We start from the raw sequence: 27,265 nt of genomic DNA, 5'->3' as shown, positions 1-27,265 counted from the left end.
AGGTTGCGCTGCCACCGCTGTGTCAACAACCACCAGGTCTGGCCACCCCCTGATGGTTCTGACTGCACCTCAGACCTGGCTCAGTGGAACCATAGCACTGATAAGCGGGGGCTCAAGGATGAGGTACTCCAGGCTGCCTGGGATGCTGCTTCCACTGCCATCACCTTCGTCTTCCACCAGCATTCCCATGAGGAGCAGCAGGGCCTCCACTGATAACCAGCTGGTCTGGTGTGTAGCTGTTAAGAGGAAGAAGTTGGGGAAAGGGGGCTCCCTGCCCCATAGGGCACTGTTGAATTTTGTTCTCTGAGAGAAAAATCATCAAGAAGGGCTGCATGATGTTTGCCCAAAATTTATTTTATAAGAAAAACTTTTTTGGTTAAAAAAAAGAAAGGAATAAAGGTATGAAAGGGACTGAGGCCTGGGAGCAGCATGGTGAGCCCAGTAGAGGAGAGGCCTGGTAGTGGGCACTCCTACACTTCACTAAAGCCTGGGTAACTGCTTGAGGAGGGAAAGCAGGAACCCTGGGGCAGGGAAGGGGGTGGGGTCTGTCCTCAGTGATTAATGACCACTGTGACCTCCTGGCCCAGGGTACTGAGTAAGGAGCCCAAAGGCTCTAAACCCAGTTGTGGGAATGCCTTTGCTGGGCCCCATCAAGGCGTCCAAGACCTCAGTGCAAGGGCAAAAGGAAGAAAGAGAAAAAAGGTGACAGAAAGAGAAAGATAGAATTGGTGGTTGGGAGTTCTGGGCAGCCCATGCCTCAGCCCCTGCAAGCTGATGGTACTGAGTATGGGCCTGTGAGGCATGGGCCCATCACATGGTGCTGACATAATCTGCGAAGGCTTGGGATGAGTCCCACGAGTCGCTAACCACATGGCAGGTGGCGCGGAGCCGTCGGATGGCTTCCCTGGCTGTGACTGCATCCTGGTCCAGCCAGTTCTGGAAGAGGCGCAGGTGACCAAAGGCCCCACGGCCCCAGCGCTCCAGCCGCTTGGCAAACTCCAGAAGCCCATCTGGCTTGATGCAGTTGGAACTGGTAGGGGTGAGAAGGATTAGACACCCAGGAGTCAACTAATCCCTGGTCTGTGTCCCTGCAGCTCCATCCCTTGTCGTTGCCCTCCCTTCACCTTCCCTACACCCACATGTACCTGATATCCAGCTGACACAGAGAGGAGGATGAATCCTCTGAGAATACATCTGCCAGGGCCAGTAGGCCAGCATTCCCTGGGGAGAAGGGGAGAAATACTCATCACCTCTACCCAAGAACAGGGAACAAGGGTATCCCAACCCAGTTCTGGCTGGGGAGAAGCCCAGACTCCTAAAGCCCCAGCACAACTATATCCCAACCCCCGTCTTCCCAGTGGAGAGGTGTATGCCTTCACCCACTGAATTTCTAGGTCAAAGGACTGGCTCCTTCCCCCTCTCCCTCCTCAGGGCCCTGCCCCCACCCAGGCGGTTCCCTGGCAGCCGGAGGCCCTTCAGTGTGGAGTTGCCCTTCATAGCAGCAACCATCTCAGGCAGAAATTGGGCCGGGCGCTTCTCAAACAGACGGCAGAAGGAGAAGGTAATCTCTGTCAAGAGAAAGTGGAATAAGTTCTGATGGCAGCATGAGAACTGGTGCTGCCCCTCCGGCCCCAGGGCCTTAGCAAGGGGTATATGAGCATTTTACAGAGTCCCAGAAGGAGAAAATAATTTGTCCAAAACCCCAAGCAAGGCTGCAACTAAGTCAGTATTCAAACCAGAGATTGAGCCTACAGGGGAGGCTCTCTGCACAGACCTCCATACACTTCCTTCTATGCAGGGGTGGGCATTAGCTACAAGTCTATGAGGGGGCTCCTGGCAGCACATTTATCCCTTCCCACCACCATCATTTGTCAGCCACTGGAAGGTAAGAAAAACTTTTAGGTGAAGCACTCTCCAAGTGAGTAATTTCCCATGTTTAGTATAGGAAGAGTTGAGTAGGGGACCCTTTAGAAGGAAGGTGATGCAGGTTCTGTGATCATTTTATAGTTGACATAAGGCCAAGAAAAGAACAGTGGCTTGCTCCTTCAGTGAGACCGTGGCAGATCTGCAGTGAGGACCCACGAATGCCCCAGGCTCTGGATGAACTTACCTTGAAGAGTCAGATTCTGGAGCAAAAACAGCACCTCACTCTGACAGTCAGCCAGATTCATGTCGTGGAAGCTCAGCCTTTTCAGAGCTAGGTTGTACTCTGGATCGGGAAAGTTTATGGACCTTAGTGTTCTCAAAGAACAATGCAAAGTCCCCTTCTATTTTCCCTTTACCATTCTAACTGGGTCCTACCTTTGAGTGTCTGCAACACAAGCCCAAAATCTTGGGGAGAGGCAAAGGTGGCACTATCCAGGGACAGCTGCTGCAGAGAACCTGAGGCCTTCAGTACAGAGCAGAGCAGTGGGGCTGGCTGGGCTCCCCGTGGAAATCCCATCTCCAGCTGTTCCAGGCAGTTTTCTGGATATGGTAGGGAGAGAAGATTACAGCTGGCCATTGCTACTTCTCTCCCATTGCAGGTCCCATCCTGTCCTTAAAGGATTCACTGAAAAATCATTTATTCGTCTACTTGTCCTTGAGTGCCTACTATATGCGAGGCAGTATGCTAATATACGATTTAGTCCTTGTCCTTAACGGTGCTTTTAATCCAAGAACACAACTAATCAGACACAAGTAGAGTATGCAGCATGGTGGCATATGAGACATGCAGGAACTAAGGGGACATACAGCATGGGGACCCAATGTAGTCTAACGGTCAGGTCTGTTTTGGTTCAGACCCCTTTCTGGAGACAGATCTGCCATAGTCACTCCCTACGGGGCTAGTGTTGGTCTGGGATCTATCCAACCCATGGTTATCTTTAAGAACGGGCTCTAAAGGCAACAAATTACAGATAAGCCAGGAATGTGTGGTGACTGGCCTGGATTAGAGATCTTTTGCCTTCCCCACACAAATAGACCTGCACACGTCTGTGGAGATAGACACACGCGCATAGTACTTCACCTGGTATCTCCTCATCCCCAATTATGTGGCTAGGGGGCCCTGCATTCCCTGGTACTGCAGGGTTGTCCCTCTGGCTAGGGTGGTCGACACGAATAGAGAGGACCCGCAACAGGGGCAGGGCTCGCACAATGGCACGTGTCAGCTCCAGGATGGGCAGTGGTGAGAACAGGTCACTGAGATGCAGGGCACGGAGGCGGCATCCAGCCTGGCTTGACAGGGCCCGCAGGCTATCTAGCAGGCGGAAGATATTAGAGCCCAGGCCTATGGCAGGAAAGAGATTGGGTCAGTCATGTGGGAGTATCAGTAGGGGTAATACTCAGATACAACTCCAAATATTTCTGTTGATAACTACCAAATCTGAGCTTTGGCTCAGATTATTTTAAATCATTCTCAGCTATTCATCCATTGTCTTGCTTTTTCCTCAGGTACCCAGCTTACTGATGCCGCCTCTACTGGGCCATGCCCTCAAACATCAGTCAGGGCAGAGTCACAAAACAGAAGATAGGATGTGGTGGGACAGCATGTGGCTGCTAGCTGATTGATGGGCCCAGACAGCAGCAGAGATCTCTGGACTTTTCCTATAGGTCATGGGGAACATCTGAAAACTAAGCAGGAGAGTGACAGTGATCCAATAGGGAATACTTTTAAATTCATTGGGTGGGAATAGGGCCGAAAACGATAACCACATCCCACAGAAGGGAGTAGGATCCAGAAAGGTTAGGGCAGTTGCTTAATGCCACAGAGCAAATAATTCCTTGGAAGCCACACCTTTATCTCTCCTTGGACTGAGCAGGCTCCTTTTGATTCATTCATTCAACTAAACCTTACCCATGGTAAGCACCTGGTAAGCTTGTTTTTCTGCTAGGTAGTCATGAGCAGCAGATCTTGTTCCTGCCTATACTGCCTGATAACAAAAGCAGATGATGGGAACTGGGGAAGTAGAGTGCTGTGGAAGTAAAAGGATGGGTACTTAACACCCAATTTAGCTTTCGTCAGTAAAGACTCTCTGGCTGAGTCCTAAAGAACATAAAAGAGAGGCTAAAAGGAGGAGGAGTGACTGGCAGAGTGAACTTGGCATATATCAAGACCTGAAGGAGAAAGAGTGGCAGGTTCCAAGAACTGAGAAATACTCAATGTGGCTGGTGTGTAAAGTATGAGGGAGGGACGATTCAACTATAGAGGTAAGCAGGGTAAGAACATGAATGGCCCTCTAAGTAAAAACATACAGTGACAAGAAGCCGTTGAATTTTTAGATGATTGACAGATTTGCAGTCTTGAAAATGCTTGGGTTGCAGTGTAAAAAATGAGTTGTATGGTGTGTATGGAGTCAGAAGGAACTGCTGAAATGGTGAATCCAGATGAGAGGTAATGGTAGTCTGAATTAAGAATGTGGAGATAAATGAATCTGAGAGATTGCACCACCTGGTAGCCAAATATATGTGGCGTAAGAGAATCCAGGCTTTTTTTGAGCAACTGAATCTGTGATGTCACTGAGAACAGAAGGAAGGTCTGTTTAGAAGGAAGAAGACGCATTCAGGTTGGGGAGTGTGGTTTATGAATCCTGTGATATCTAGTTGTCAGATGGATAAATAGGTCTGGAGTTTAGGAGGAGGATCTGGGCTAATGTCATAAAATGGGGGTGTCTTCAGCATAGTTGGTCTTTTGAAACGAAGTCCAGTAAGCATGTGTAAACTGGGAGAGTTTTGAGGATCTCTGAACATTAAGAGAGAAGTAATGTCCAGAAAGGGAGGAAAAAAAAAACTCAGAAAATTTTGAGGTAGTAGAAATGAGACTATTTCACGAAGAAGACAATACTTAATAGCAGATGATGCCGAGAATTAATTTAAGATGACTGAAAGGTATATATTGGACTTAGCAACAAGGATGACGTTGGTCACCTCGAGGTCCTTGATACAGTAGACAGGGTGGAAGCAAGGCTGGAGTGGCTGTGAGAGAAGAGGGCACAGATGACTCTTAAGGTTGTCTCTGAAGGGCATGGAAGAATAGGACAGTTAATAAATGGAATAGATGGAGGTGGTGGTGGTAGTTTTTGGTGGATACCTGATTGAGAGAAGAGAGGCAGCATTAAGTGGTTTATAAGCATGAGTTCTGGAGCCAGGTTACCTGGGTTTGAATTCTAGCTCTACAATTTACTAACTTATCCTGGGCAAGTCACTTGTAAGGATTAAATTGTAAGGATTAAATTAGTTAAAGAATATTTAAAGGGGCTTCCCCAGTGGCGCAGTGGTTAAGAATCTGCCTGCCAATGCAGGGCACACGGGTTCAAGCCCTGGTCCGGGAAGATCCCACATGCCGCGGAGCAACTAAGCCCGTGTGCCGCAACTACTGAGCCTGCGCTCTAGAGCCCTCGAGCCACAACTACTGAAGCCTGCGCGCCTAGAGCCCATGCTCCGCAACAAGAGAAGCCACTGCAGTGAGAAGCCCTCACACCGCAACAAAGAGTAGCCCCCACTCGCTGCAACAGAGAAAGCCCGCGTGCAGCAATGAAGACCCAATGCAGCCAAAAATAATAAATAAATAAAATAATTTTTAAAAAAAGAATATTTAAAATATGCCAGATGCATAGTAGGCAGTATATAAAAGTTAGCTCTTATTGAGGCATTTGAAAAATGTGCTTTCCTAAGGAGTTAAGAGGTTATGTATCCAGGCACAGGCAGAAGAGTTAGCCTTAGATAGGGCAGCCATTTCTCCCATTGTGATGAAGGAAGAAAGGAAGAGTGCAGGTGTAGGAGTTTCTAGGTTGGTTAACATGTTGAAGGAGTTCATGTGTGATGGCTTCTATTTTCTGTGAAGTAGGTGGTCATCTGCTGAGAGGAAAAGAAGGGTCTGAAGTGGTAGGGTAGGAATGGAACTGATGTTGCAGACAGGGTTCATATGAGGATGATGACCATGAATGTATATAGTAGCACCAATCTGCAGTTGTGTGACTTTCTCTAGCAGTGTTCAGCAACCTAGGCAGATTGCTGGATTTAGCCAGAACTGAAATTTGGCTAGCTGGGCACAACCAGATGGGAAAGAACTGAGGGCTGTTTTGCAGGTTGCTGGTCTGATTTTTTTTTAAAAAAGGTATCCCACACCTTTTTATATAGCTGCTTTGGTATGATTAGTGAGATCCAACCTCAGTCCTGGTTGGCCCTGTATACACTATATTCTCCCACCTGTCCTTGGTTTGCCTACCATATCTAAGGTAGACTCATTCTTCAGATTCTCATTGTCCCTCAGGAACCCCTGCTTCCAACTAAATCAAGCCTGTAGACCTTGTGTTCATCTTCTCTAGCACCGACAGTCTGCCACTATATCATGTGTGCGCCTTCTGCCTCCCTGTGAGGAGGCAGCTTCCTGATCATACCCCCTATTCCCCTCCACAGGGTTGGGCACACAGCTGGTGCTGCTGGGAGACCCAACCCCTGCCCCTCCAGGGCACTCACCATTATAGGAGAGTGTGAGGCTCTCCAGAGACACCCAGGAGCTCAGCAGGTGGCACAGTGTCAGAGCCGCCTCTGTGGAGAGTGGAACCGTGAAGAGCTCCAAGGTGGAAATGCTGCGGAATCTTTGGGAGGCCTCCAGTGCTGGAAGCCCCAGGCAACTGGGATCTGATCCATCCAGTGCTCCACAAGCCACTTCCCCGATCTCCATCTCTTCCCCATCCTCTTTCTCACCCGCCACAATGAAAACAAAGTCATATAGGTCTTCAGATTCAGCACCAGACCCCTGACGGGTGCGAGCACCCTTCTTCCCTGCAGCTCGCTTAAAACGCTTTAGGGGCTTAGGCTGTGGGGCTGAGCTAGCTGGAGCCCGTTTAGATGAGGATGTGGAAGAAGAAGCAGAGGCAGAGGAGGTGGTGGCTGGAGCAGAGGGTGGGCGTTTGGTGCCAGGAGCCTCATGGGAAGTGGCTGGAGGGAGCGGCTCCCTCTTAGGGTCTGTCCCGCCTGCTGTCAGGCTCTCCTGTGTGCTCCGGCGTGTTACCCGAGCGGCAGGTGCACCTCTGGCCGTCTGCTTGGCTTCACTCTTCCGCCGGGAGGCCATCAGGGCTGCAGCACATCGCTCAGCAGCATCCCGGCGAGGCCGGCGTGAGCCCAGCAGGAGGGACCCTTCATCTCGGGATGGGGCCCGGCCTCGGGAGGCCTCTCCACAGAGGCGGCAGGGTGGGCCACCGGGGCCTGGCTGCCAGAAGCCAGCACTCATGGTGAGGATAAGAATGAAAAGGGCTGACTCAGGTACAGGCCAGGAGTACAGCGACACCTGGCTGACAGCCCCATGGTGAATAAGCTGATGCAACAGCTGCCGAAGTGACTGCTGAGCAGCCACATCAGAGAAAAGCAGGTGGCGGAACTTGAGGGTGTGCAGGGAACTGGCCAGGGTCTCCAGAACCCTGCGATTGGGCTCAGCCACCAGCTCAGTCGCACCCTGCAGCATGTTGCAGATGGTGAGCTGCCGGACATGGCGGGAGCTATGCAGGAGAGGTGAGAAGCGCTGGTCACAAAGACGCCTGTCAGAAGACACATCAATGGTCCCACGTAGAACATGGGAAAAAAAGGCCTCCATAAACTTGGCTCGCCAACAGGTCACGCTCTGAAAGCAGAGAACATTCCAGACAGCTGTGATACTAAGTGCTACCCATGGAACCCAGTTTCCTTCCTTCCAATAGCTAGCTGTTTACCGAGCCAGGTAACATTCTAAATAATGTATGCAAGTTCATTTAATCCTCACATCTTTGAGGTATATATTACTATTAGATCCATTTTACAGGTAAGAAAACCAAGGCACAAATGTTATTGCCTGTGGTTACACAGTTAAGGGGCAGGATTAGGATCTGAACCCAGGAGGGAATTCCCTGGTGATTCAGTGGTTAGGACTCTGAGCTCTCACTTCTGAGGGCCCAGGTTCAATCCCTGGTCGGGGAACCAAGATCCCACAAGCCACACGGCATAGCCAAAAAAAAAAAAAGGATTGGAACCCAGGAAATTTGGTTCCAGAGACTATTACTATAGTGCCTCCCAAGTGAAACATTCAACCCTGTAAGTTCTTCCACACTTGTTTTTAGAACCTGATCCTAACTTTCCATTCTTAACGCTACCACCTTTGTTCAGACCCTTATCACCTAACACCTGGCTACTTCATTAGCTTCCTGATTCCTCTGCTTGTTCCCCTTCCCAAACTTTTGCACAAGTCCACTGGGTTCATCTTTGTATTAAAAAACAAAACTCTGATTACATTATTCTCCTTTAAAACCCCTAATGTCTCCCCACTGCTTAGGGGATCAGTGCTGCAACACATTTGAAGTTCCTCAGACTGGCAGGGAAAGCTGTCCACAATATAGCCTCTGCCTACCTGAGAAGCTTTATCTGCCACACCTTGCTCATGAATGCTTTGCTCTGGCGAAACTGGTCACCTCACTGACCCAAACGTGCCTTCTTTTTCCTTTCCTACCTCTGCCAGAAATGCTCTCCATTGCCAGATCAAATAGACTTCATGAAGACCTACCAACATTTTGCTCTTTGAGGCTGTTGGTCTCATTGAGTGTCTGCCCCACTTTCTACCCCTCCCCCCTACCTCTCATGTTGGTACTCTGATACTGACTACTCAGGTCTTAGATGTTGGTACATATGTCTCATGGTGTTGAGTCTCTTCCTGTATACACATCTCATCCCAACCAGATTAGAAATTCCTGGAGAGGAGGCAGCAACTAGAAAACTAGTGCCTTAGTTTTCTCCAAGGCAATACTTTGCTTTGATGGGTATGAGATTTCATCAGGCTATTCTGATACATTTAGAAGAACTGAACACAAGTGATTTTTTTTTTCCACAAGTGATTTTTAAGCTTTGATATACATCAGAATTTACTGTGGAGCTTTTTCCCAAAATTCATATGCCATGTACCCGGACTTGGTGATTATATTATGTTACATCTGAGGTAAGGTCCATGCATCTTTATTTTTTAAACCTTCCCCAGATGATTCTGATGTATATATCAGAGATTAGGAATTACTGCTACCTACCCCCAGAGGACACATTGAAACAAATATTGATATTTCTCTAAGTATTTCTCTAAGTCCCCATTCTCTCCTAAGGTGCATAGAAAGTCTGATGACTTTCATAAAAGTGCCAGCTCTGCCACTATACTCTGGACCTCTTTAAACCTCTTTATTCATCTGTAAAATGTGGATAATATCACCTGCTTCACAGGTTTGTTGTGAAGATCAAATGAGACAGTGCAAGTTTAAAGCACCTTGTAAACTGTAAAATACAAAATGTAACTTCTGTTAATGATAATAATTACCCCACATGGGAAATGTGAAATGGACTGGATGGAGGCAGAGCCTGTTAAGCAGGGTGCTTATTCAACCTGAAGGTGGTGGGGCCTGAGGTTCCCAAAGGCTAAAAATAAGATACTTCCTTTGGTATCTACCCTGCCTCCGTGCATTCCCTCATACCAGACTGACCCTCAGTTTATATGAGGTTCTTGGCAGGCAGGAGGTGGGCCCCTATTCTCAGGCAAACGTGTCATTCCTTTTGCCCTAGCTATTCCCCAAGACCCTGCTGTGGTAATAATTAGGAACGACTTCATGTTTAAGCTAACTGCATGGCACAACAAGTAAGAAAGGCCCCTCCAGCAGCAGTGTGGGGGCCTGAGGGCAGCAGAAAAAAATACCTGGCAACCAAATCTCTACTTAGCCTTAAGTGGAAGCTAAGAGGGTATTCCTGAATCCTTTAATCCTGCCTCATTCTAGCACTTTTTTCACACATTTGCTGGCCCACACAGCCTTGAAAAATACTTGCAGGTATCCCTAGCAAGGCTTCAACTTCACAAGTGAAATAGATGGTTACCATGAGATCTGGGCCTAAAATATGGACAAATATGTGAACGTGAACCAAGATATTGTGGCTGTTTCCGACTATAAGGCATGTGGAATATGAACTTTAGATAACTAAATACTTGGGTTTTTCAGACATTTTATTGGTTTACAAAGACAATAGGAGAGAATATTTGAAATTGGAACACCCCAGAACCTGTGATAACCACAGTGAAAGCAGCATGACATAGTGATTAAGAGCATGCACTCCAGAGCCAGACTGCCTCAACTTGAATGTCCGGTCAGCCATTCATGAACTGTCACCTTAGGTAAGTCACTTTTCCTCTTTCTGCCTCAGTTTCATCATCTGTAAACTGAGGAAGAAAACTATACCTACATGACAGAGTTGTTGTGAAAATTAAATGAGTATGTAAAATTAGTTGACTATTGCAATGGCTTCTTTCTCATGAATTAATGCATAAGCAGATAGCAATTCACTGCATTTTATTCCATCACCACCTTGTAGAAGATTCTATGCTAAAACTTCAAAGCTGAAAAATACCTGAGAGATCTAGTCCAAACCACTCATTTTGTGGACCTGTACACTATAGTTCATACACTATAGTTCAGACAATGCAAAGTGATTTAAATACTTTCTTTTGGGGGAGAGTAGGGGAAATAAGGCACCACCAAAGAGGTGACATGACATTTGCTTACCAACACAATCAGTCCTTGGCCCATCCACAACGGGCTGGCAGCTCAGGTACTGGTAGGGAAGGAAGAAGTGTGTACAAACTAGGGAGAGCTAAATATTTTCTTGTACTAAACTGTTAGAGCCTGCAAATGCTCATAAACTATATATCGTCCACTGTTTTTCCGATAACAGAAATATTGTTTGTGGAACTATAAGGAAGCAAATCAAAAATCATGTGTAAACCAACTTTTTGGAGTGTATATGTATATGTGATGAGCTATAGGTATTTGTGTTTATAACACTGAGACAATTCTGAACAGTTTCAAATGCTGGGCTTTTTTTTTAAACATTACATATCACCACATCATTAAACATTTTTACCACCACGTATTTAAATATTTTTAGAATGACTTTATTAATATTTTGAAAATATGGATGTACTATATTTAATAATTTCTATATTATTGAATACTTAAATTGTTTCTAGCTTTTTATATTAAACTTTGCTGTAATGAACATCTGGAAATAAATCTTCACGAGTATCTCAATTTTATATACCATAAGATATATACTTCTTAAAAATTTCTAGTTGAAGAATTTGAATATTTTAAAGACTCTTGACAATTATCACCAGATTGCCCACCAAGAAAGTTGTAACATTTCTGCTCCCACCACCAGCATATTAAAATGCAAGTCCTACCCACCCCTGGAATTATCTTTTAAAACAAAACCAAATTAAAACAATACTTCACTAATTTAAGAGGTATAATTTTACTTTCCCATTTTTTTATTATTAATGAGATTGAACATTTTTTACTTTACTGGAGATTTTTGTATATTTTGAAACTTGTCCAAATCTGTATTCATTTTATTCTACTGTTCACCTGTCTTATCTTCTGTATCCTTTTATATTGCAAATATTGTTGCAAACATTCTTTTACGTGCCTTTTAAATTGTATTTATAGTGTTGGCATTTTATGTGGCCAGATGTGTCCATATTTTCTTTTTTGGTTCTGCCTATTTACTAGTACTCTCCACCCTGAGATTAGATAACCAGTCACCTTTATTCTTTTTTAAAACTGTTTTGTGCTTTTACTTTTTACAATGTAATCTTTAATCTGTATAGAAATTGAGTATATTGTAAAGTGAGGCTCTAACTTTATTTTTTCCAAATGGTTAACCAGTTACTAGAGAACCACTGATTGAATAATCCTTCATTTCCCCATTGCTTTGTCTCCAGAATATCTATTTTATTCTGCAGATCTCTTAATACACATATACACTAGTACTACACAGTCTGAAACACTATTGCTCCATAAGCAACCAGGTACTCTATCTTGCTCACCACTATATACCTAGAACCTAGCATAGTGCCTGGAACTGAATAGTCACTCAATAACTGTCTGAATTATGAATGAAGTGAAGGTTACTGTTATGCAAAAGTGGGAAGTGGAAGCAGACACCCTCTGGAATGGATATGATGCTCCAAGTCAGGACTTCTGCGTAGGTGACTGTTAGGCCACCAGGCCTGGGGCTTCCTATATATTCTGAAATACTCTGAGACAAGGAAACAGATAACAAATAGACATTCCTTCCCAGGAAGCTTGAGATAATGGTGGAAAAAGCTTTCTCAAAGAGAAAGATATTACAGTCTCCATCACCTGTTAGTCAACCATACTACTTGGGAGACACTGTGACAAAGTGAATCTCATGTTTCTTTAAAGGTTGCAGGAAGCTGTTGCCGTTTCTTAACATTCTTGTGTCCACTTCCCTTCCTCATAAGGCCTAACTCCTATACATAATGCCTGATAATTTCATTGGGCCTCAATGTCATTATGCTGAACTCCAGGGGCTGCATCTACATCTAGAAGTGGAAAAGCTGAAGGATATGGAGCTGAATGTTATTACTGAACCTAGTGTATCCCCACAAAATAAATCTCCAATTTCTGATAAAAGCTTGTTCTCTTGTCATTTGGCCTCATTCACTATATAAAGCCCAGTTCAAATACTACTTCCTAGGAAAGAATTTCTTACTCCCTTTTCCTTCAACCTTCTCGCTACACTCGATCATACCACTTGGCCTACCATACATGATGTATTTGTTTGCAGATTTCCCCACTAAACTGACAGTTCCTCAAGATTAGGGATTGTGTCTGTACCTCTAATATTCAGCATAAGATGTGGTATGTGGTAAGTCTGAGTAAATGTTTATTGAACTCAATCTGTCCTGTCACCGAATTATGGAGCAGTAAAAGGAATTCTGTTTAAATGAGAGCTCCAGTGAGTTATATTTGAACCAATGAATAATAGAATCTTATTATTCTAAGGGCTAAGAGGACCCCTAAAAGTATCTTGTCCAATATCTCCAACAATGCCAAACTTCTTCTATTGATACAGTACCCTTGTGTCAGGTGGGGTTATCCAGACTCTATTAAACACTTAGTGATGGGAAGCTTATTACCTCTGGAATTAGCTTGTTTCATCACCAATAACCTCAGAGTTTAAAAATTCTACAGTTTAGCAAAAATTTATCCTCCTTTAGCTTCCACCCAGAAGAAGTCTGTTAATCCCTCTTTCAAATATTTCAAGACAGTTCATGTTCCCCAAGTCTTCTCTTTTTCAGGAAAAACATCTCCAGTCTTCCAAATGTGACTCACATGATGTGGCTTTGACTTCTTTCTCCATACTCCAGGGATAGCCTGACCACTGCAGAGTCAAGCAGGTCTATCATCCCCCTTGTCTTTCAGTCTACATTATAGTTACATTAGTTCACACAGCTCAGGATATAGTCATTATATGAGTGGCTTTAGCACAATGTAGACTAAACCCCCTTAATCTTTTTTATTCTAGCTGCTGCTGAGCCAGACCCCTCCACCCACTACCCTGAGGTCATGCAATTAGAATTTTTTAGACTCAAGTGGAGAGTTGGTTTATTCTGCTAACTTTCATCTTGTTAGGTTTGACCATTGCTCCAGCCCTGTCAAGATCTGAATCCAGGTTCTGCCATCCATTGTGATCACTACCTTTCCCTGTTTTGTGTCACCTGCAAACATGGTGAACAAGCAAGTCAGTGACAAATGTCAAATGAAAAGAACTTCGTGACAAGCCATCAGAGACCTCTTCCCAAATTCATTCCATGCCTGCCCCTGCACTTTACCAGTACCCAGCTTGTGTTTGTGTGCTATTCCTGCTTTCACTGTGCAAAGTCAGGCCAGAGTTCTACCTGGTGCCTTAACTTACTTCCAAACTGGAAGGCCTTGTCTTCATCAGCTCATCCCATAGTCGGCGCCAAATGGCCTGAGTGGAGAGGCCTGTAGAGAGAAATATCACATTTACTTGGCTGCTCCTTGGTCTCCATGAGTGAAGTACATCAGCCTTTTAATGTCCTTTTCTAGGTTCACAGGAGCAACATGGCAGAGTGGTAAAGAGCACTGGCTCTAACGACAGACTGCCTGGCTTCAAATATCAGCAAACCATAGTCTAGCAGTGTAACCTTGGGCAAGATACTTAATTTTTCTGTACCTCAGTTTCCTTATGTATAAAATGTAGTTGTTAATAGCAATTTCACAGAGTTGTTGAAAATATTAAATGAGTTTCCCCAGGTAAAGTGCCTAAGACAGTGCTTGGAACAGGGTTAGTTAGATGAATGTTAGCTATTAACAGATGTGTCCAATGAAGGGTTTGGGAGGCAGCTTGATAAATTAGAAAAACTAATTCAAAAGATTCAAAAGGGGCTTCCCTGGTGGCGTAGTAGTTGGGAGTCCGCCTGCCGATGCGGGGGACGTGGGTTCATGCCCCGGTCTGGGAAGATCCCATGTGCCGCGGAGCGGCTGGGCCCGGGAAGCATGGCCGCTGAGCCTGCGTGTCCGGAGCCTGTGCTCCGCAACGGGAGAGGCCGCGGCGGTGAGAGGCCCGCGTACCGCAAAAAAAAAAAAAAAAAAAAGATTCAAAAGATCTGGGTTCGGGACTTCCCTGGTGCTCCAGTGGTAAAGAATTCTCCTTACAATGCAATGGACACGGGTTCGATCCCTGGTCAGAGAACTAAGGTCCCGCGTGCTGTGGGGCAACTAAGCCCGCGTGCCACAACTACTGAGCTCGCACGCCTCAACTAGAGGGCCCTCATACCACAAACTACAGAGCCCACGCGCTCTGGAACCTGCACGCCACAACTCTGGAGCCCACATGCCCTGGAGCCTGCATGCCACAACTAGAGAAGAGAAAACCCACATGCCACAACTAGAGAGAAGCCCGGGCGCCGCAGTGAAAGATTCTGCATGCCTCAATGAAGATCCCGCGTGCTGCAACTAAGACTCAATGCAGCCAAAAATAAATAAATAATGAATTTAAAAAAATACATTGTCGTAACTGAAGTTTATTTAAAAAAAAAAAAGATCTGGGGCTTCCCTGGTGGCGCAGTGGTTAAAAATCCGCCTGCCAATGCAGGGGACATAGGGTTCGAGCTCTGGTCCAGGAAGATCCCACATGGTGCAGAGCAATTAAGTCCGTGTGCCACAACTACTGAGTCTATGCTCTAGAGCCCACAAGCCACAACTACTGAGCCCGTGAGCTACAACTACTGAAGCCCATGTGCCTAAAGCCCGTGCTCTGTAACAAGAGAAGCCACTGCAATGAGAAGCCCGTGCACCACAACTATAGAAAGCCCGTGTGCAGCAACGAAGACCCAATGCAGCCAAAAATAAATAAATTAATTTTAAAAAATAACTTAAAAAAAAAAAGATCTGTGTTCAGGAATTCCCTGGCTGTCCAGTGGTTAGGATTTGCTGCTTTCACTGCCGGAGCCTGGGTTCAATCCCTGGTCGGGGAACTAAGATCCTGCAAAAGGTCTGGGTTCTATTTGGCTTTGCTATTAATTGTTGTGTGCCTGTGGTTTCTTTTTTATTAGTATAATAGGGATCACATACTTGTTTTGTGTTTCACAGGACATTGAGAAATCAGATAAGAAAATAGGTGTGAGGGTACTTTTGAAAAGCATGAAGTTCTATGCAGGTATCAGGTGTAATATTTACCTGAAGAACATCATGGTGCCTTGCTTACAATCAGTGACTGAAAAAAAGACAGAAAAACACTCACCTTTCTTGAGGGCAGTTTCCTCAATCCTCTCCAAGTAATATATATTGAGCAGAGGTAAGATGCTTTGAAGTATTGGGCCTGGGAGGGCTACAAAAACCAAACATAAAATTTACTTTTTTCTCCCAGAGTTGCAAGCATTATTTATCCTACTGGAAAGGAAAACAGAAGGGCAAGACTTCTCACTTGACGAGTGGAACTTATAGAAGCTAACCTAAGTTTAATTCAAACTCTGGTCCACTTATCTTCAGCCACTTAGTTGGCAGCTGGAATTTCAGGGGCATGCAGTCTTCAAGGGTGAGATAACCCCACAAAGCAAGCTGATAGGCTCATTTAGGAGCTGGCAGTTCACTTCTGCCCAAGCCTAATGGACCATTCCTCATTTAAAAGGTCCTTTTGAGTATGTGTGATTTTAAAAAATCACATAATTTTTCATAATCTGGGCCCTACTAACTTCTCCAGCTCCCTGCTTTGCCTCCTACACTTCAGCCATAATAAACTACTTTTTTCAGTTACCTAACTCCCTGCTTTCTGCCTGTGCCTTTGTCATGCTGTTCTCTCCACTGGGAATGTTCTTGCCATTTTCAGCATATCAATTACTCATCTTTCACGTATCACATGCCCTTTATTAAGCCTTTCCTGAAATCCCTTCCCAGTCTTCCAAACTGGCCACTTCCATCCTTTGGGCTCCCACTATACCCTGAACTAGCACTTTCCTATGAAGAATAGAAATAATTAGGCTCTATACTCTTAATTCAATATATCTTAAAAACAAAACTTGCTCTTGCTAACTTCCCTAGATCTGAGAGGCATTACAGTATTGTGGCTAAATGGTTTAATCTCTAGATTGGACAAAACTGGGTGAAATCCTGATTGTACCACTTAATTATGAATTCATGGACAAATTAATGTCTTTGAGCCTCAGTTTCCTCAATTTTAAAATTGAGATAATAATAACTACCTCTTAAGATTGTTGTGAAAATTAAAGGAGACCATGCTCATAATCTTTTGAAGACTATGCCTGTCCATAATCTCACTAAACTTTAGCTATTATTATTCTTATCCTGTCAAAAGCATCTCTGTCCTGCCAAGAACAAGTCTTAAGATCATGATACTTGAGAAAATTCTTTCAAAACTTACATTCCAGGATCTCCTTTTATCTTTACTTATGCAATAACTGAGTCTAGATATCCAAGAGCCTAGTACAATTCTTTCTACATAGTAGGTACTCAATGTACCTGCTGAAGAAAAGCATTAATTCCCTATGCTATTATACTAATGTAGTCACTCTACTGCATTCAAAATAAAGTCCAAGTTCCATATCCTGGCATTCAAGGTATAACATACCTATTTTATTCCTCATTATATCCTTTCCTGCTGCCTTTACTCATTTTCCCCTCTTCTCTCTCTACACAAAGAAAAGCTAGTGCACTACTTCCAGGAAGGCTTTCCTGGCTGTTAGCCCACACTGAGACCTTCCTCCAAAATAGCATTGCTTAGCAGGCCTCTTACTTGGCCCTTCTAAGAGACCTAGCTTGATTCTGTGTGACTGTCCACCTGGGCTAGGCCCATAGGAGCTCTTCCTCCTCTGTCCATAATGCTCCCCTGTTTAGCCATCCCCTCTCACAGCCACAGGGATTCTCATCCCGTTATTCACAAACTCCTCTGTACCTTTCTCCATTCTTCTTAAGCCAGGCTCTTCCTTGCTTCTTTCCAGCCCACATCGTCAATGCTTCCCCTTCCCAACTTTGGGCCTCCACCCCCAGTCCTCTGCCCTGGTAGCCAGGTTTAGCATTCTGGAAGGTCCAGGCTGACACTGCCAGATCCACTGTACCTTCTTCCACATTCCCCAGGATTTTTCTGAGCCTCCTGCACAGATCCACTGAGACTCTTCTCCCATTGCCCATGAGTCAGCCTGACTCTACTCTTTTAGCTGTTGGTCCAGGGCCTCCACAATCCCCTCCCCCTCACTAGGCCTGAGGACTTCTAACAGTCTTCCCCCAGCAGACAAGGCACTTGGGCCTCTTCAGGATCCGTCCCCACCACCACCACCACCAAGGGCCTTCCTCCATCCCTGGACCTCCTTAACCACTCCACAGCTTTGGGGCTCATTCCTGGAGGCCCAACCCCCCAAACGCCAGGGCCTTTTCTCCACATCGGCCTCCTCAAGCGTGTAACCCAAACCCCCATCCCAGGACATCAAGCCCCGACTCCTGACCTTACACGGGCCTTCCTCCTCGCAAAAGCACCACCACCACCATTCCTGAGGCCTACTCTAGACACCCCCCCCAAGGCCCAGGGCCTCCTCTCCTGCCACCCCCTCCCCCTCCCCGGGCCCTCGGCCTGGCCTGCCATCTCCTCACCCAACTTCAGCCCTGGCCTCCGGGCCCCACCCCCTCACACCAGCAGTCAGTCAGGCCCAAGGCCTCCCTCCGTCCCGTGCGGGCAGGCCTACCCCCAGACCTCTCACTTTCCTCTCTTTCACTCTCACCGTCGGTGCCCAGGTCGCTCACCCGCGCTTTCCTCCTCAGCTGCCAGACTGCGACCAGCGGTACCCACCCCACGGCCCGGCCTCCTCGTGCCCATCCGCCCGCAGGCCTCCCTCCTCCGTTACCCGGCCCACCCCGCCGCCGTATTCCCAGGCCCCCCGGCCGGGCTAGTCGGCTCACCCTCCCAGGCCCTCATCCCAGCGCCCTAGGCCGCCCGCCTGTGCTTCTCAGCCTGGGCGCCCTCAACCCAGGCCGGGCCTGGCGGTCTCGGCCGCTCTCAGGCCCGGGCCTCCTTTCACTCCACTCGGACCCAGGCCTCCTAGCGGCGCCGCGCCCCCTCCCAGTTCGGGATCCCCGGGCCGTCGCCCCGCCTGGGGCCTCCGTGGCCCTTCCCGCCTGTCCGTCATTCGCGCCTCCGTCGATTGCTGATCCTCTCCCGGCCTCCCTTCACCCGCTCTCTGGCCCTTCCTCGCCGCTCCGGCCAATCCGAGCGGCCTCCGGCGCTCCGTGCCCTGCCCGTCAGTCCGTCGCTCAGTCAGTTTGGCATCCGAGGCCCTGGCCGTCTGTTCGCTCCCTCCAGCCCCGGGCCGTCAGACAGGCCTCGGCGCCCCGAGCCTTTCAGCCTCTCTGGCAGCCCCATCCCCTCGCTCTCCAGTCCACTGGCTGCCCTCGCTCAGCAGCTTGGCCTCCGGAGTCTCGGCCCCCGCGGTCTGTCAAGCAGACGCCGGAGGCCCCGCGCCGTCAGTCTGGTTAGGTGGCCCCGGGCCGGGCCTCCGGGCCTCCTGGCCTCCGTCCGGGCCTCGCAACCTCGGCCCCCGCCCCCAAGCAGAAGGGCCATCCCTGACCGTCCGTTAGACATCCGAGACTCCTCAGCCCGGCCCAGCCCGAGTGTCACTTCGGAGCCCACAGCCCGGCTAGTCAGTCCTGCCTCTGTCGCCCGGCCCGCTTCGCCCCAGACCGGGCCTCCTGGCCTCGCCCCCCGCGCCCCCCGGCCAGGCCGCGGTGCGGGTCCACCTGCCGGTTTGGTCTCCGCCTTTACTGTGCCCAGTCCTGTCAGTCACGGAATTCATGCTCCGACCCAAAGGTCTGGCTTCCAGTGCCCCGGGCTGGGCCTTGCTCCAGGCCTCCCGGCCTCGCCCCCCGCGCCCCCCGGCCGCTGGGCCGTCTCCGCTCGTTGCCAGAGGTAGCCCCTCACCCCGCGACTTACCCCACACCCCGCTTTCCAGAACCCCCATATGGGCGCTCACCGCCCGCCCGCACAGCTCGAACAGGGCGGGGGGAGCGCTGGGGCCCGAGGCCGAGCTCTTCGCTGGCGCCGCCTCCCGGGACGTGGCCTCCATGGTCGTTGCCGCCGCTACCTCACAGAACCAGCAACTCCGGGCGCGCCAGGCCTCGGGCGCCGCCATCTTGGGGAGGTGCGCGAGCCCGAGAGTAGCATTCGCGGGCCGCCATCTTGAAAAGGTCAGCAGTTAGGACGGTTCCATCAGCGATGTGGGGAAGACTGGGAATTGCGCTAAAGGAACATCGAATACTTCTGCATACTTTCCAAGTCTCTTAGAAGCCAATATTTCAAGTAAATTCCAAGGGTCAATATGTTTTGGTCTGGCATGACTAAGGGGATAATTCCTTAGCAAATCCTCCTCTGGTGCAAATACCAGCTACCCCCATTCCCTGCCTCTGAGCAGTAGTACATGCCAATCGGAGCGTGTGTTCGCGACCACGACTAGTCTGCCGCACTTCCGGCCAGATCGCCGGATATCCGCTGAGTGACCCTTACAAGTCCTTCTTGATCCTGAAGTGGAATAGGTGCCGCTGTTGCTGCTCGTGTTGAATCCACAACAGCAGTCGGACATGGTGCTGGAGGAAGAGCAAAGGATGCTGACCGGGTCCGGAGATCCCAATGAGGTAAGACCGGGCGAGCGACTCGACCCTCTTCGTAGCCCTGAGGCTCAGGACCTAGCCCGACAAAAAACGTTTCCCCCGTAGGGTTTGCAGGGTCGGGAGAGCTGGTTCCCTGAACCCTTCCCAGGAGTTCGTCGAGTGACCTTGGGCAAGTAGATGACTAGGTTTTCTCTGGGCCTTGGCTTGCCCATTCTATGAATGTGGTGAAGGTTTAACGAGAACGAAAATGCTGTGTGGACTAAACTTTTGTAAAAGCAGTGCCTGTGTTTTTAGTCAGTCAGGTGTTCAGAGCCCCTAGTTTGTCGGGTTTGGGAGCAAGCGGACCAACCCAGCCCTCGCCTCAGCTCGGGTCGGGAATCCTGCCATATCTTCTGTGGAGGTTCCGGGCAGCTGGCCTTAACGCTAGTTTCTGTGAAAACGTGTTTTCTTTTTCTTTGGGTGGAGGGAGGGGGAGGTGTCTTTGGGGACAGTGTGGGGATGTGCGGTATAATTCTGTGATAAAAGAGGGAGCTCTTTCCCTGACTGAGAATGCCAACGTAATAATAATTTATTGGCTGCTTAACGATTCCAAGTGCTTTGTATGTACTAAATCATTTAAGCCACACAATAGTCCTGTGAGGTAAGAATTAGGTACTCTTAATGTTGCCATTTTACAGATGAGGAAACAAGCATAGAGAGGTTAAATATCTTGTCTGAGGACACACAGCTAGTAAATATTGGAGCCAGGAATTGAACCCAAGCAGCATGGTTCCAGAGCCAAGACTTAGCCACAGTGTTACACAGTTTTACAGAAGCCAGCTAGTTTTTTGTTTCCCATCATATTTCCTGTCTTTTCTTTGTTTTCTGGTCACTTCCCGACAGCTGTGGGTTCAGAATAGTTGGAAACTAGTTTATCCCATAATTTTTTCTAGTCTTATTATGAGAAAGAGGACCAGAAAGAAGTGGAGCCAGCCTCAAGAAGTTCAGCTGGAAGTATACCAGAAAGTTAAGTAGGGCTCACCACAGCAGTAGATGAGGGAAAAGAAAGCAAACAAGTAGTCAATTTTAAAATAAGAAAACTGAAGTTTGTTATGAAGAACCTGTTCCTCTTGGAGATTGAATCTTTTTATGTAGTGTGACCTTGGTTTTTCTCATTGACATGAAGTTTTACATGAAGTAGTCTATATTCAGACTTGTATTTGGATTTGTTTTCCCAAAACATGCCATGATACTTTTGTCAGAAAATTATCAAAGACATAAAATGATCAGTGTAGTAGCATTGCTAATAGGGAAAGGATATAAAGGTCTTGCTTCTAGGATGCTAATTTCCAGTTTCTAACTCACGCAGAATGTGGTTTCAGTTTTCTGGAAAAACTTCATTCAGGATGAATTTTTTTAAAGAGTAAGGTTAAGAAACCTTGTTTAATGGAAAACTAGAATTTTACCTCCTAAGTAACATCTTCATGTTTAGAAGACACCTTTGCTAATTGTAAGAATAAATAGCCTGGGTTACAGTTGAACCTGCCCTACCCCTCACTCCCAGCTTTCATGAGCTTTGGTCCCTTCACTGAAGGTCATGGTAGAGAATGGGGCAGATTGTATTGGAATTTTGTAAACACAGTGAAGGATCTCTGAGCTAGTTCTTTTTTTCTGTATGTATACCTTTTCTTTCCCTTCCCCCAAATGTGGACACATGCATGCACAGTCACGCAAATGCCTTACTTTTGGCAGGTTGAGTTACTGATCAGACTATGCTAAGCCACAGATTCAGGCCTATGCTGTTGCTCCCAAGGGGAATTTTTTTTACACTGCTCCTCTTGGAAGGTTGTGCACCTGAATCAGGAGTAACAGGTAGGGCTTGATGTTTTCAAGCTTGTGAATGGAGTTGTGTAGACCTTTGGTGCACTTATGTTGTTAATCTACTTAGTGTCCTGGGAGCTCAGCAAGCCAAAAAGCAGTGACTGAAACTATCTTTAGTTAAGCTCTGGCTAAAGTAGAGTTTAGGTCTGGCTATTTTCATGTTCCCAATTCAAGTTCAGAGCCTAGGAAAAAAAAAATATTAGCTTTCTTCCTAACTTGGTTTGGGGTGTGAGGATTAAATTTAGCTATTTCTGGTAATACTGGGACCTACCAGAATTTAGAATAAAATACTTAAGTTATGCAGATTCCATATGAACATCTGACAGCCTGAATCTTTTTTTTTTCCAGAAAAAATTAAAACATTTAATGAGCATAAATATATTACATATACACTACAGATATAGTTAGGTATTACATATAGCATAGTATTTGTAAAATCTATACATTAAAATTGATATGGCAGTTTTAATATGACAGCTTGAACCTATATCAGAAAATGTTTAATTAGTGTTTGTTTTTCCTAAACTGGGAGCCCCTTAAGGGACTGTTGTGATTAATCAAATCATTACAGATATGAAAGTGCTTATAAATATTAGAATGTTGTGCACACTTAAGTTTGTTGCTGATGAATGTGAAATTGTGTGTCCTTGTTGAAATATACCCAGGACTTGTTTTAATCAGGTAGGATAAGGTTACAAGCATGGAGACAACTTTTTTTTTTTTTAATTTAAACTACTTTATAATTTATTAAAAAATAATTTAAATTGTATAATTGGTAAAAAGTTGAAGTGGCCCTGTCTAGAATATTTATCACCCTTCTTCAAAGCATAACTAAGATGAGACAACTGTTTTTGAAAGAAGAGTTTATTACTTATAGTTCCCAAGAGAAGGGGGTAGGCCATACCACCCAGGGCCACATGGGGAAGTGCTTGGATCAATCAGGAGCAGAAGGAAAATGGAATGAGTGAGGCAGGATAGGTGTGCTCTAGCAAGTTTAAGAGTGGATAATTTCGTGGTGGACTTTGGGCTGGTCCCTGTTTGTTTGACACTTAGCCCTGATGTGATTAGTGCAGGGGCAATAATTGGTTTAGTGTAGGAGAGTTAGAGAAAGGTGGTTGTTGAGAAGGGTTTTGGATTGGTTGGTTTGCTAGGAAATGTGTGCCCCCAGGCAAGTTGTTTGCTAACTCTAGAAATTAGCCAGTCCTGGGAGGGGCTGTCTCCAGGATTAGCACGTCTCCTAAAACATCAAATCATCATAAAATACAGAAAATATAAAAAGATTAATAATGTCTATCCTCAGTGATTACAACATCAATATGATTGGGAATATATGTATTATAAAATTGCTGCTGACATTAATTTTGTTTTCGTTTTGTAGGAAGAAGAGGAGGAGGAGGAGGAATTAGTGGTAAGAGCTGTCTCAGGTTTGGAACCTTCTCAGTAAAAGAAAGTTTGAGTTTCATGAAACTCTAAGGGCAATTTAAGGAGTCTTGACACCTTAGAGAGAATGGGAGTGGAAAAATCCTTTAATACCTCCTGTACACTGTTTGGGGGGCGTGTGGGCCTGGGAAGCTGAGTCTTCTCTGGGTTTGAGGCTTCTCCAGTCATGGTATCAGGGAGCAGAGTAGCATCTTGAAGGCCTGGTACTCAATCATATGCTATCTGTGGTTTAATAAAAATTCTAGAAGGAACCTTTCTTAGATTGTCCTTCTCCATGTAACATTACCCTTCTAGCTGGGCAGCTGGGGTGCATAGGCCTGGTTGTCAGACGAAGGGAATTGAAATTCACAGACATTACATATCCCAAAATGCTGTGTTAACAAGTAAGGCCTCCTATAGATCTACTTCAAGTTTGGCCAGGTTTCCTTTACCACCTTGTTTTTCAGATAGGACTGAGGCTTTCAGTGCGTACTGGCAACCCTGGAAGGCAGGAATGTGAAACTTTCCCCTACTACTTAGCATCAGAATTGAATGGGAGACCCCATTCTGCCATTTCTGGCGGCAGTGTGGCTCTGCCAGCTGGCCTTCTGCACGGTAATTCAGAGGCAGCACCTTGGTTTGGTGGTTGTATTAATCAAAGCTTATGGTTTGTGGGTTTCCTAAAACCCCCATTTTGGTTTTCTGTGTGTGTGTATGTTTCTCATTCAGGATCCCCTAACAACAGTGAGAGAGCAATGCGAGCAGCTGGAGAAATGTGTAAAGGCTCGGGAGCAGCTAGAGCTCTGTGATGAGCGTGTATCCTCCAGGTCACAGACAGAGGATTGCACAGAGGAGCTCTTAGACTTCTTGCATGCAAGGGACCACTGTGTAAGTCAGCCTAAGGTCAGGAAGGGGAAAGCTTATAGTGGCCAGGGAAGACTTGGTGCTGACCACCTTTTCATCCTAGAGACAGGACAGTGCTGAAACTGAGGCTCACAGAAGAGAAGTGATGTTCTAATTTACACTGCTAAACAGTGGGGAAACTGGATTTTGTATTTTTAAGTACGAAAGTCTACTCTTTAAAATAATTTATATCCTCCAGTGTGTCTTGTACATAATAGTTGGTACAAAAGTTGTTTGTTTTGTTTTGCTTTTTTAAGTAAACTTGTGTTTGACTCCCTTACATATAACAGTAAGGTATTTTCATAAATTACAGGGTAGGCAAAGTTCAATATGATTGTTTATGTTAAAACTGATTGGGTGGCTAATAAGCATATGAAAAGATGCTTAACGCTCTTAGGGAAATGCAAATCAAAACCACAATGAGATACCACTTCATACCTCAAGGATGGCTATAATCAAAAAGATAGGGAGAAATGGGTGAAGGGGGTCAATAAATCAATAAACTCCCCACTATTTAATAGTTTAAATAACTAGTAAAATAGTTAATGATCTCCACTCAGGCAACTTCCATAATTTATGCTTCAGCAATCCCAATTTAGGTATTTTGTTTTAATTCTATAATATACAATGCAAACACACAAATGTACATGTACACATACTCATACACAGGCTCATATTAAACACATTGTGATAGTTAAGGAAAAAATTATTTTTGTTTGTTTTTTTTTTCTGGCTGCACCACGTGGCTTGCAGAATCTTAGTTCTCCAACCAGGGATTGAACCTGTGACCCCTGCAGTGGAAGCACGGAGTCCTAACCACTGGACTACCAGGGAATTCCCTGGAAATTTTTTTTTATAAAGACAAAAATCCAACTGAAATCATACTGTCTAGAGATTACCACATTTTCTGGTATATACTAGCAGATTTTTAAACAAAAATGAAATCATAATAAACACATGTACATGTAAAATATTATGAAGAGGCATTATATTCTTTTCCATTGATATATATTCATATTTTATCCATCCTCTGGTTTATATATAATTATTCATACAACTTTTTTTCCAACATGATTTTAGTGGAAAGAGGGAACATTTATATACAATTCTCCATATCATGAAGAAAAATGTGTTGGTGATGTGGAAAAACTGGAAACCTCCTATACACTGCTTATGGGAATGTAAATTGGTACAGCCCTATGGAAAAGTCTGGCAGTTCTTCAGAAGGTTAAACGTAGAGTTAACATATGACCCGGCAATTCCACTTGTAGTTACATACCCAAGAGAAATGAAAACATCTCTACACAAACTTATATACAGATATTCATAGAAGCATTATTCGTAATAGCCACAATTGGAAACAAAACAACTGATAAATGGATATATAAAATGTGATTTATCCATATAAAGGAATATTATTTGGCAATAAAAAGAAATAAGTACTTTACTTAAAAAATTAAACATAGTACCATATGATCCAGCAATTCCAATTCTTGGTTTACACCCAAAAGAATTGAGACTCTGTTCAGGGACTTGAATAGATATTTGTGCATACATGTTCATATTCATAGCATTCACAATAGCCAAAAGGTGGGTGCAACCCAAGTGTCCATTGGTGGGATGGATAAACAAAATGTGGTATACACATATAATGGAATATTATTGAGCCTTAAAATGGAAGGAAACGACACATGCTATAACATGGGTGAACCTTGAAAACATGCTAAGTGAAATAAACCAAACACAAAAGAACAAATATCATTCCATTTATATGAGGCATCTAGAGTAGTCAGATTGATTGAGACAGAAAATTGAATAGTAGTTGCCAGGGGTTGGAGGGAGGGGGAAATGAGAATTATTATTTAATGGGTACGGAGTTTCAGTTGGGAAAAATGAAAAAGTTCTGGAAGTTGATGGTTGCAGGACAATGTGAATTACTTAATGCCACAGAAATGGATAGTTTAAAATGGCTAAAATGGTAAATGTTATATTATTATAATACTTTTATGAGGCAACACTAGGTTAAGATCTGGGAATGAGACAAGCATAGTCCCGTTCTACACTGAGTTATAAGCCAGCAGAGACAGAAGTAGAACGGTTAGTAAACTGGTAAATCTCTTGGGTGTAACCTCAGGATAGCCTTTACTGACCCTTCTATTTAAAGTTGCTATTCCCTCCCCCTGCCCCTATTTTATTTTCCTCATAGCATTTATCACTATCAAAGTATATATATATTATCTTTCTCATTGTTCTCTAAGTTCCAGAGGAGACAGAGATATTGTCTTGTTTACCGTTGTGACTCACTCAGCACCTAGAACAGTATCTGGCATATAGTAGATGTTTTATAAATATTTGTTGAATTAATAAGCGCTGTGATATGGGAGGCATAAGTTTCTGTGGGGAAGACAGGAGGGACAGGAGCTTTTTAAGAGACAGCTTGCAGGAAATAACATGTAAGTTTAGATTTTGAAGGAAAATTAAAAGATGAAAAAGTGAGAAAGAGAGTTCTGGTTAGAAGGGAGCTAGGAGTCAGGTAATTGAAGGGAGTTCACTAGGGCTCACGAAGGGTGTGGGGGTGTCAGAAGGCAAGTGGTGGGAGGAGAGGCAGTACTGTTCGAGGTTATGAAGGCCCTTGTAGCTCATGACATTAGAGATACGAGTTGATGACATCCTTTTCTTTCCATCCAGGTGGCCCACAAACTCTTTAACAGCTTGAAGTAAATGTGCAGATTCGTTCACCTCAGCCTTCATCACCCGGGCTTCGGGATATTTCCTTATGGTTTTGAACATGCCATTTGTTTCTTATTTGTGTAACTAAGTTCATGTGAACCTCAAGGATTTTTGGCTTAGGCAGGTAGCTTCTGTGTAATTATCAATGATTCCATCTTAATAAAGTCCAGTGATCAGCAATCTTGCCTTCTGTCCTTTTTTTTTTTTTTTTTTGCGTTATGCGGGCCTCTCACTGTTGTGGCCTCTCCCATTGTGGAGCACAGGCTCCGGACGCGCAGGCTCAGCGGCCATGGCTCACAGGCCCAGCCACTCCGCGGCATGTGGGATCTTCCCGGACCAGGGCACAAACCCATGTCCCCTGCATCAGCAGGCGGACTCTC

At 45.5% G+C, this 27,265-nt stretch overlaps 3 protein-coding genes across 9 annotated transcripts in view; 2 read left to right on the top strand and 1 right to left on the bottom strand.

The window, feature by feature from the left end:
- Positions 1–5,230, top strand: part of RAD54L (RAD54 like) — a 30,889-nt gene extending 25,659 nt beyond the window's left edge. For 2 of the 4 annotated variants that reach the window (XM_027108634.1, XM_027108637.1), the window contains exon 18: positions 3–410. In XM_027108634.1, coding sequence (XP_026964435.1) covers positions 3–213 — 211 coding nt within the window. In that variant the 3' untranslated portion in view covers positions 214–410. Of the gene's footprint in view, positions 1–2; positions 411–1,431; positions 1,546–3,432 lie in introns of those variants that run through there. The other 2 variants (XM_027108636.1, XM_027108635.1) reach the window with 2 other exon arrangements.
- LRRC41 (leucine rich repeat containing 41) lies at positions 334–19,551 on the bottom strand. Of its 3 annotated transcripts, XM_027108630.1 has the most exons (10): positions 19,300–19,551; positions 15,607–15,693; positions 13,756–13,826; positions 6,457–7,600; positions 3,008–3,268; positions 2,302–2,466; positions 2,111–2,209; positions 1,446–1,568; positions 1,146–1,221; positions 334–1,030 (listed from the first exon to the last, which is right to left on the bottom strand). In XM_027108630.1, the coding sequence occupies exons 1-10, from the start codon at positions 19,496–19,498 to the stop codon at positions 811–813; spliced, it is 2,445 nt and encodes an 814-aa protein (XP_026964431.1). In that variant the 5' UTR covers positions 19,499–19,551; the 3' UTR covers positions 334–810. The 3 variants fall into 3 exon arrangements, with proteins under 3 accessions (XP_026964431.1, XP_026964432.1, XP_026964433.1); XM_027108631.1 differs by lacking the exon at positions 1,446–1,568 and having other exon boundaries at positions 19,300–19,513; XM_027108632.1 differs by lacking the exon at positions 3,008–3,268 and having other exon boundaries at positions 19,300–19,513.
- UQCRH (ubiquinol-cytochrome c reductase hinge protein) lies at positions 19,536–27,065 on the top strand. 2 transcript variants are annotated; one of them, XM_027108683.1, is made up of 5 exons: positions 19,795–19,997; positions 23,212–23,241; positions 23,720–23,867; positions 23,982–24,140; positions 26,844–27,065. In XM_027108683.1, exons 3-5 carry the CDS (start codon positions 23,805–23,807, stop codon positions 26,874–26,876), a joined length of 255 nt encoding a protein of 84 aa, XP_026964484.1. In that variant the 5' UTR covers positions 19,795–19,997; positions 23,212–23,241; positions 23,720–23,804; the 3' UTR covers positions 26,877–27,065. The 2 variants fall into 2 exon arrangements, with proteins under 2 accessions (XP_026964483.1, XP_026964484.1); XM_027108682.1 differs by lacking the exon at positions 23,720–23,867 and having other exon boundaries at positions 19,536–19,997.
- The last annotated feature ends 200 nt before the right edge of the window (positions 27,066–27,265 follow it).

Source organism: Aethalodelphis obliquidens, unplaced genomic scaffold, assembly GCF_003676395.1.
Source record: "Aethalodelphis obliquidens isolate GAN/ISIS:26980383/991018 unplaced genomic scaffold, ASM367639v1 scaffold9, whole genome shotgun sequence".
Lineage (NCBI taxonomy): Eukaryota > Metazoa > Chordata > Mammalia > Artiodactyla > Delphinidae > Aethalodelphis > Aethalodelphis obliquidens.
Note: the sequence above shows the minus strand (reverse complement) of the source record. Positions and strands in the feature narration are given on the sequence as shown.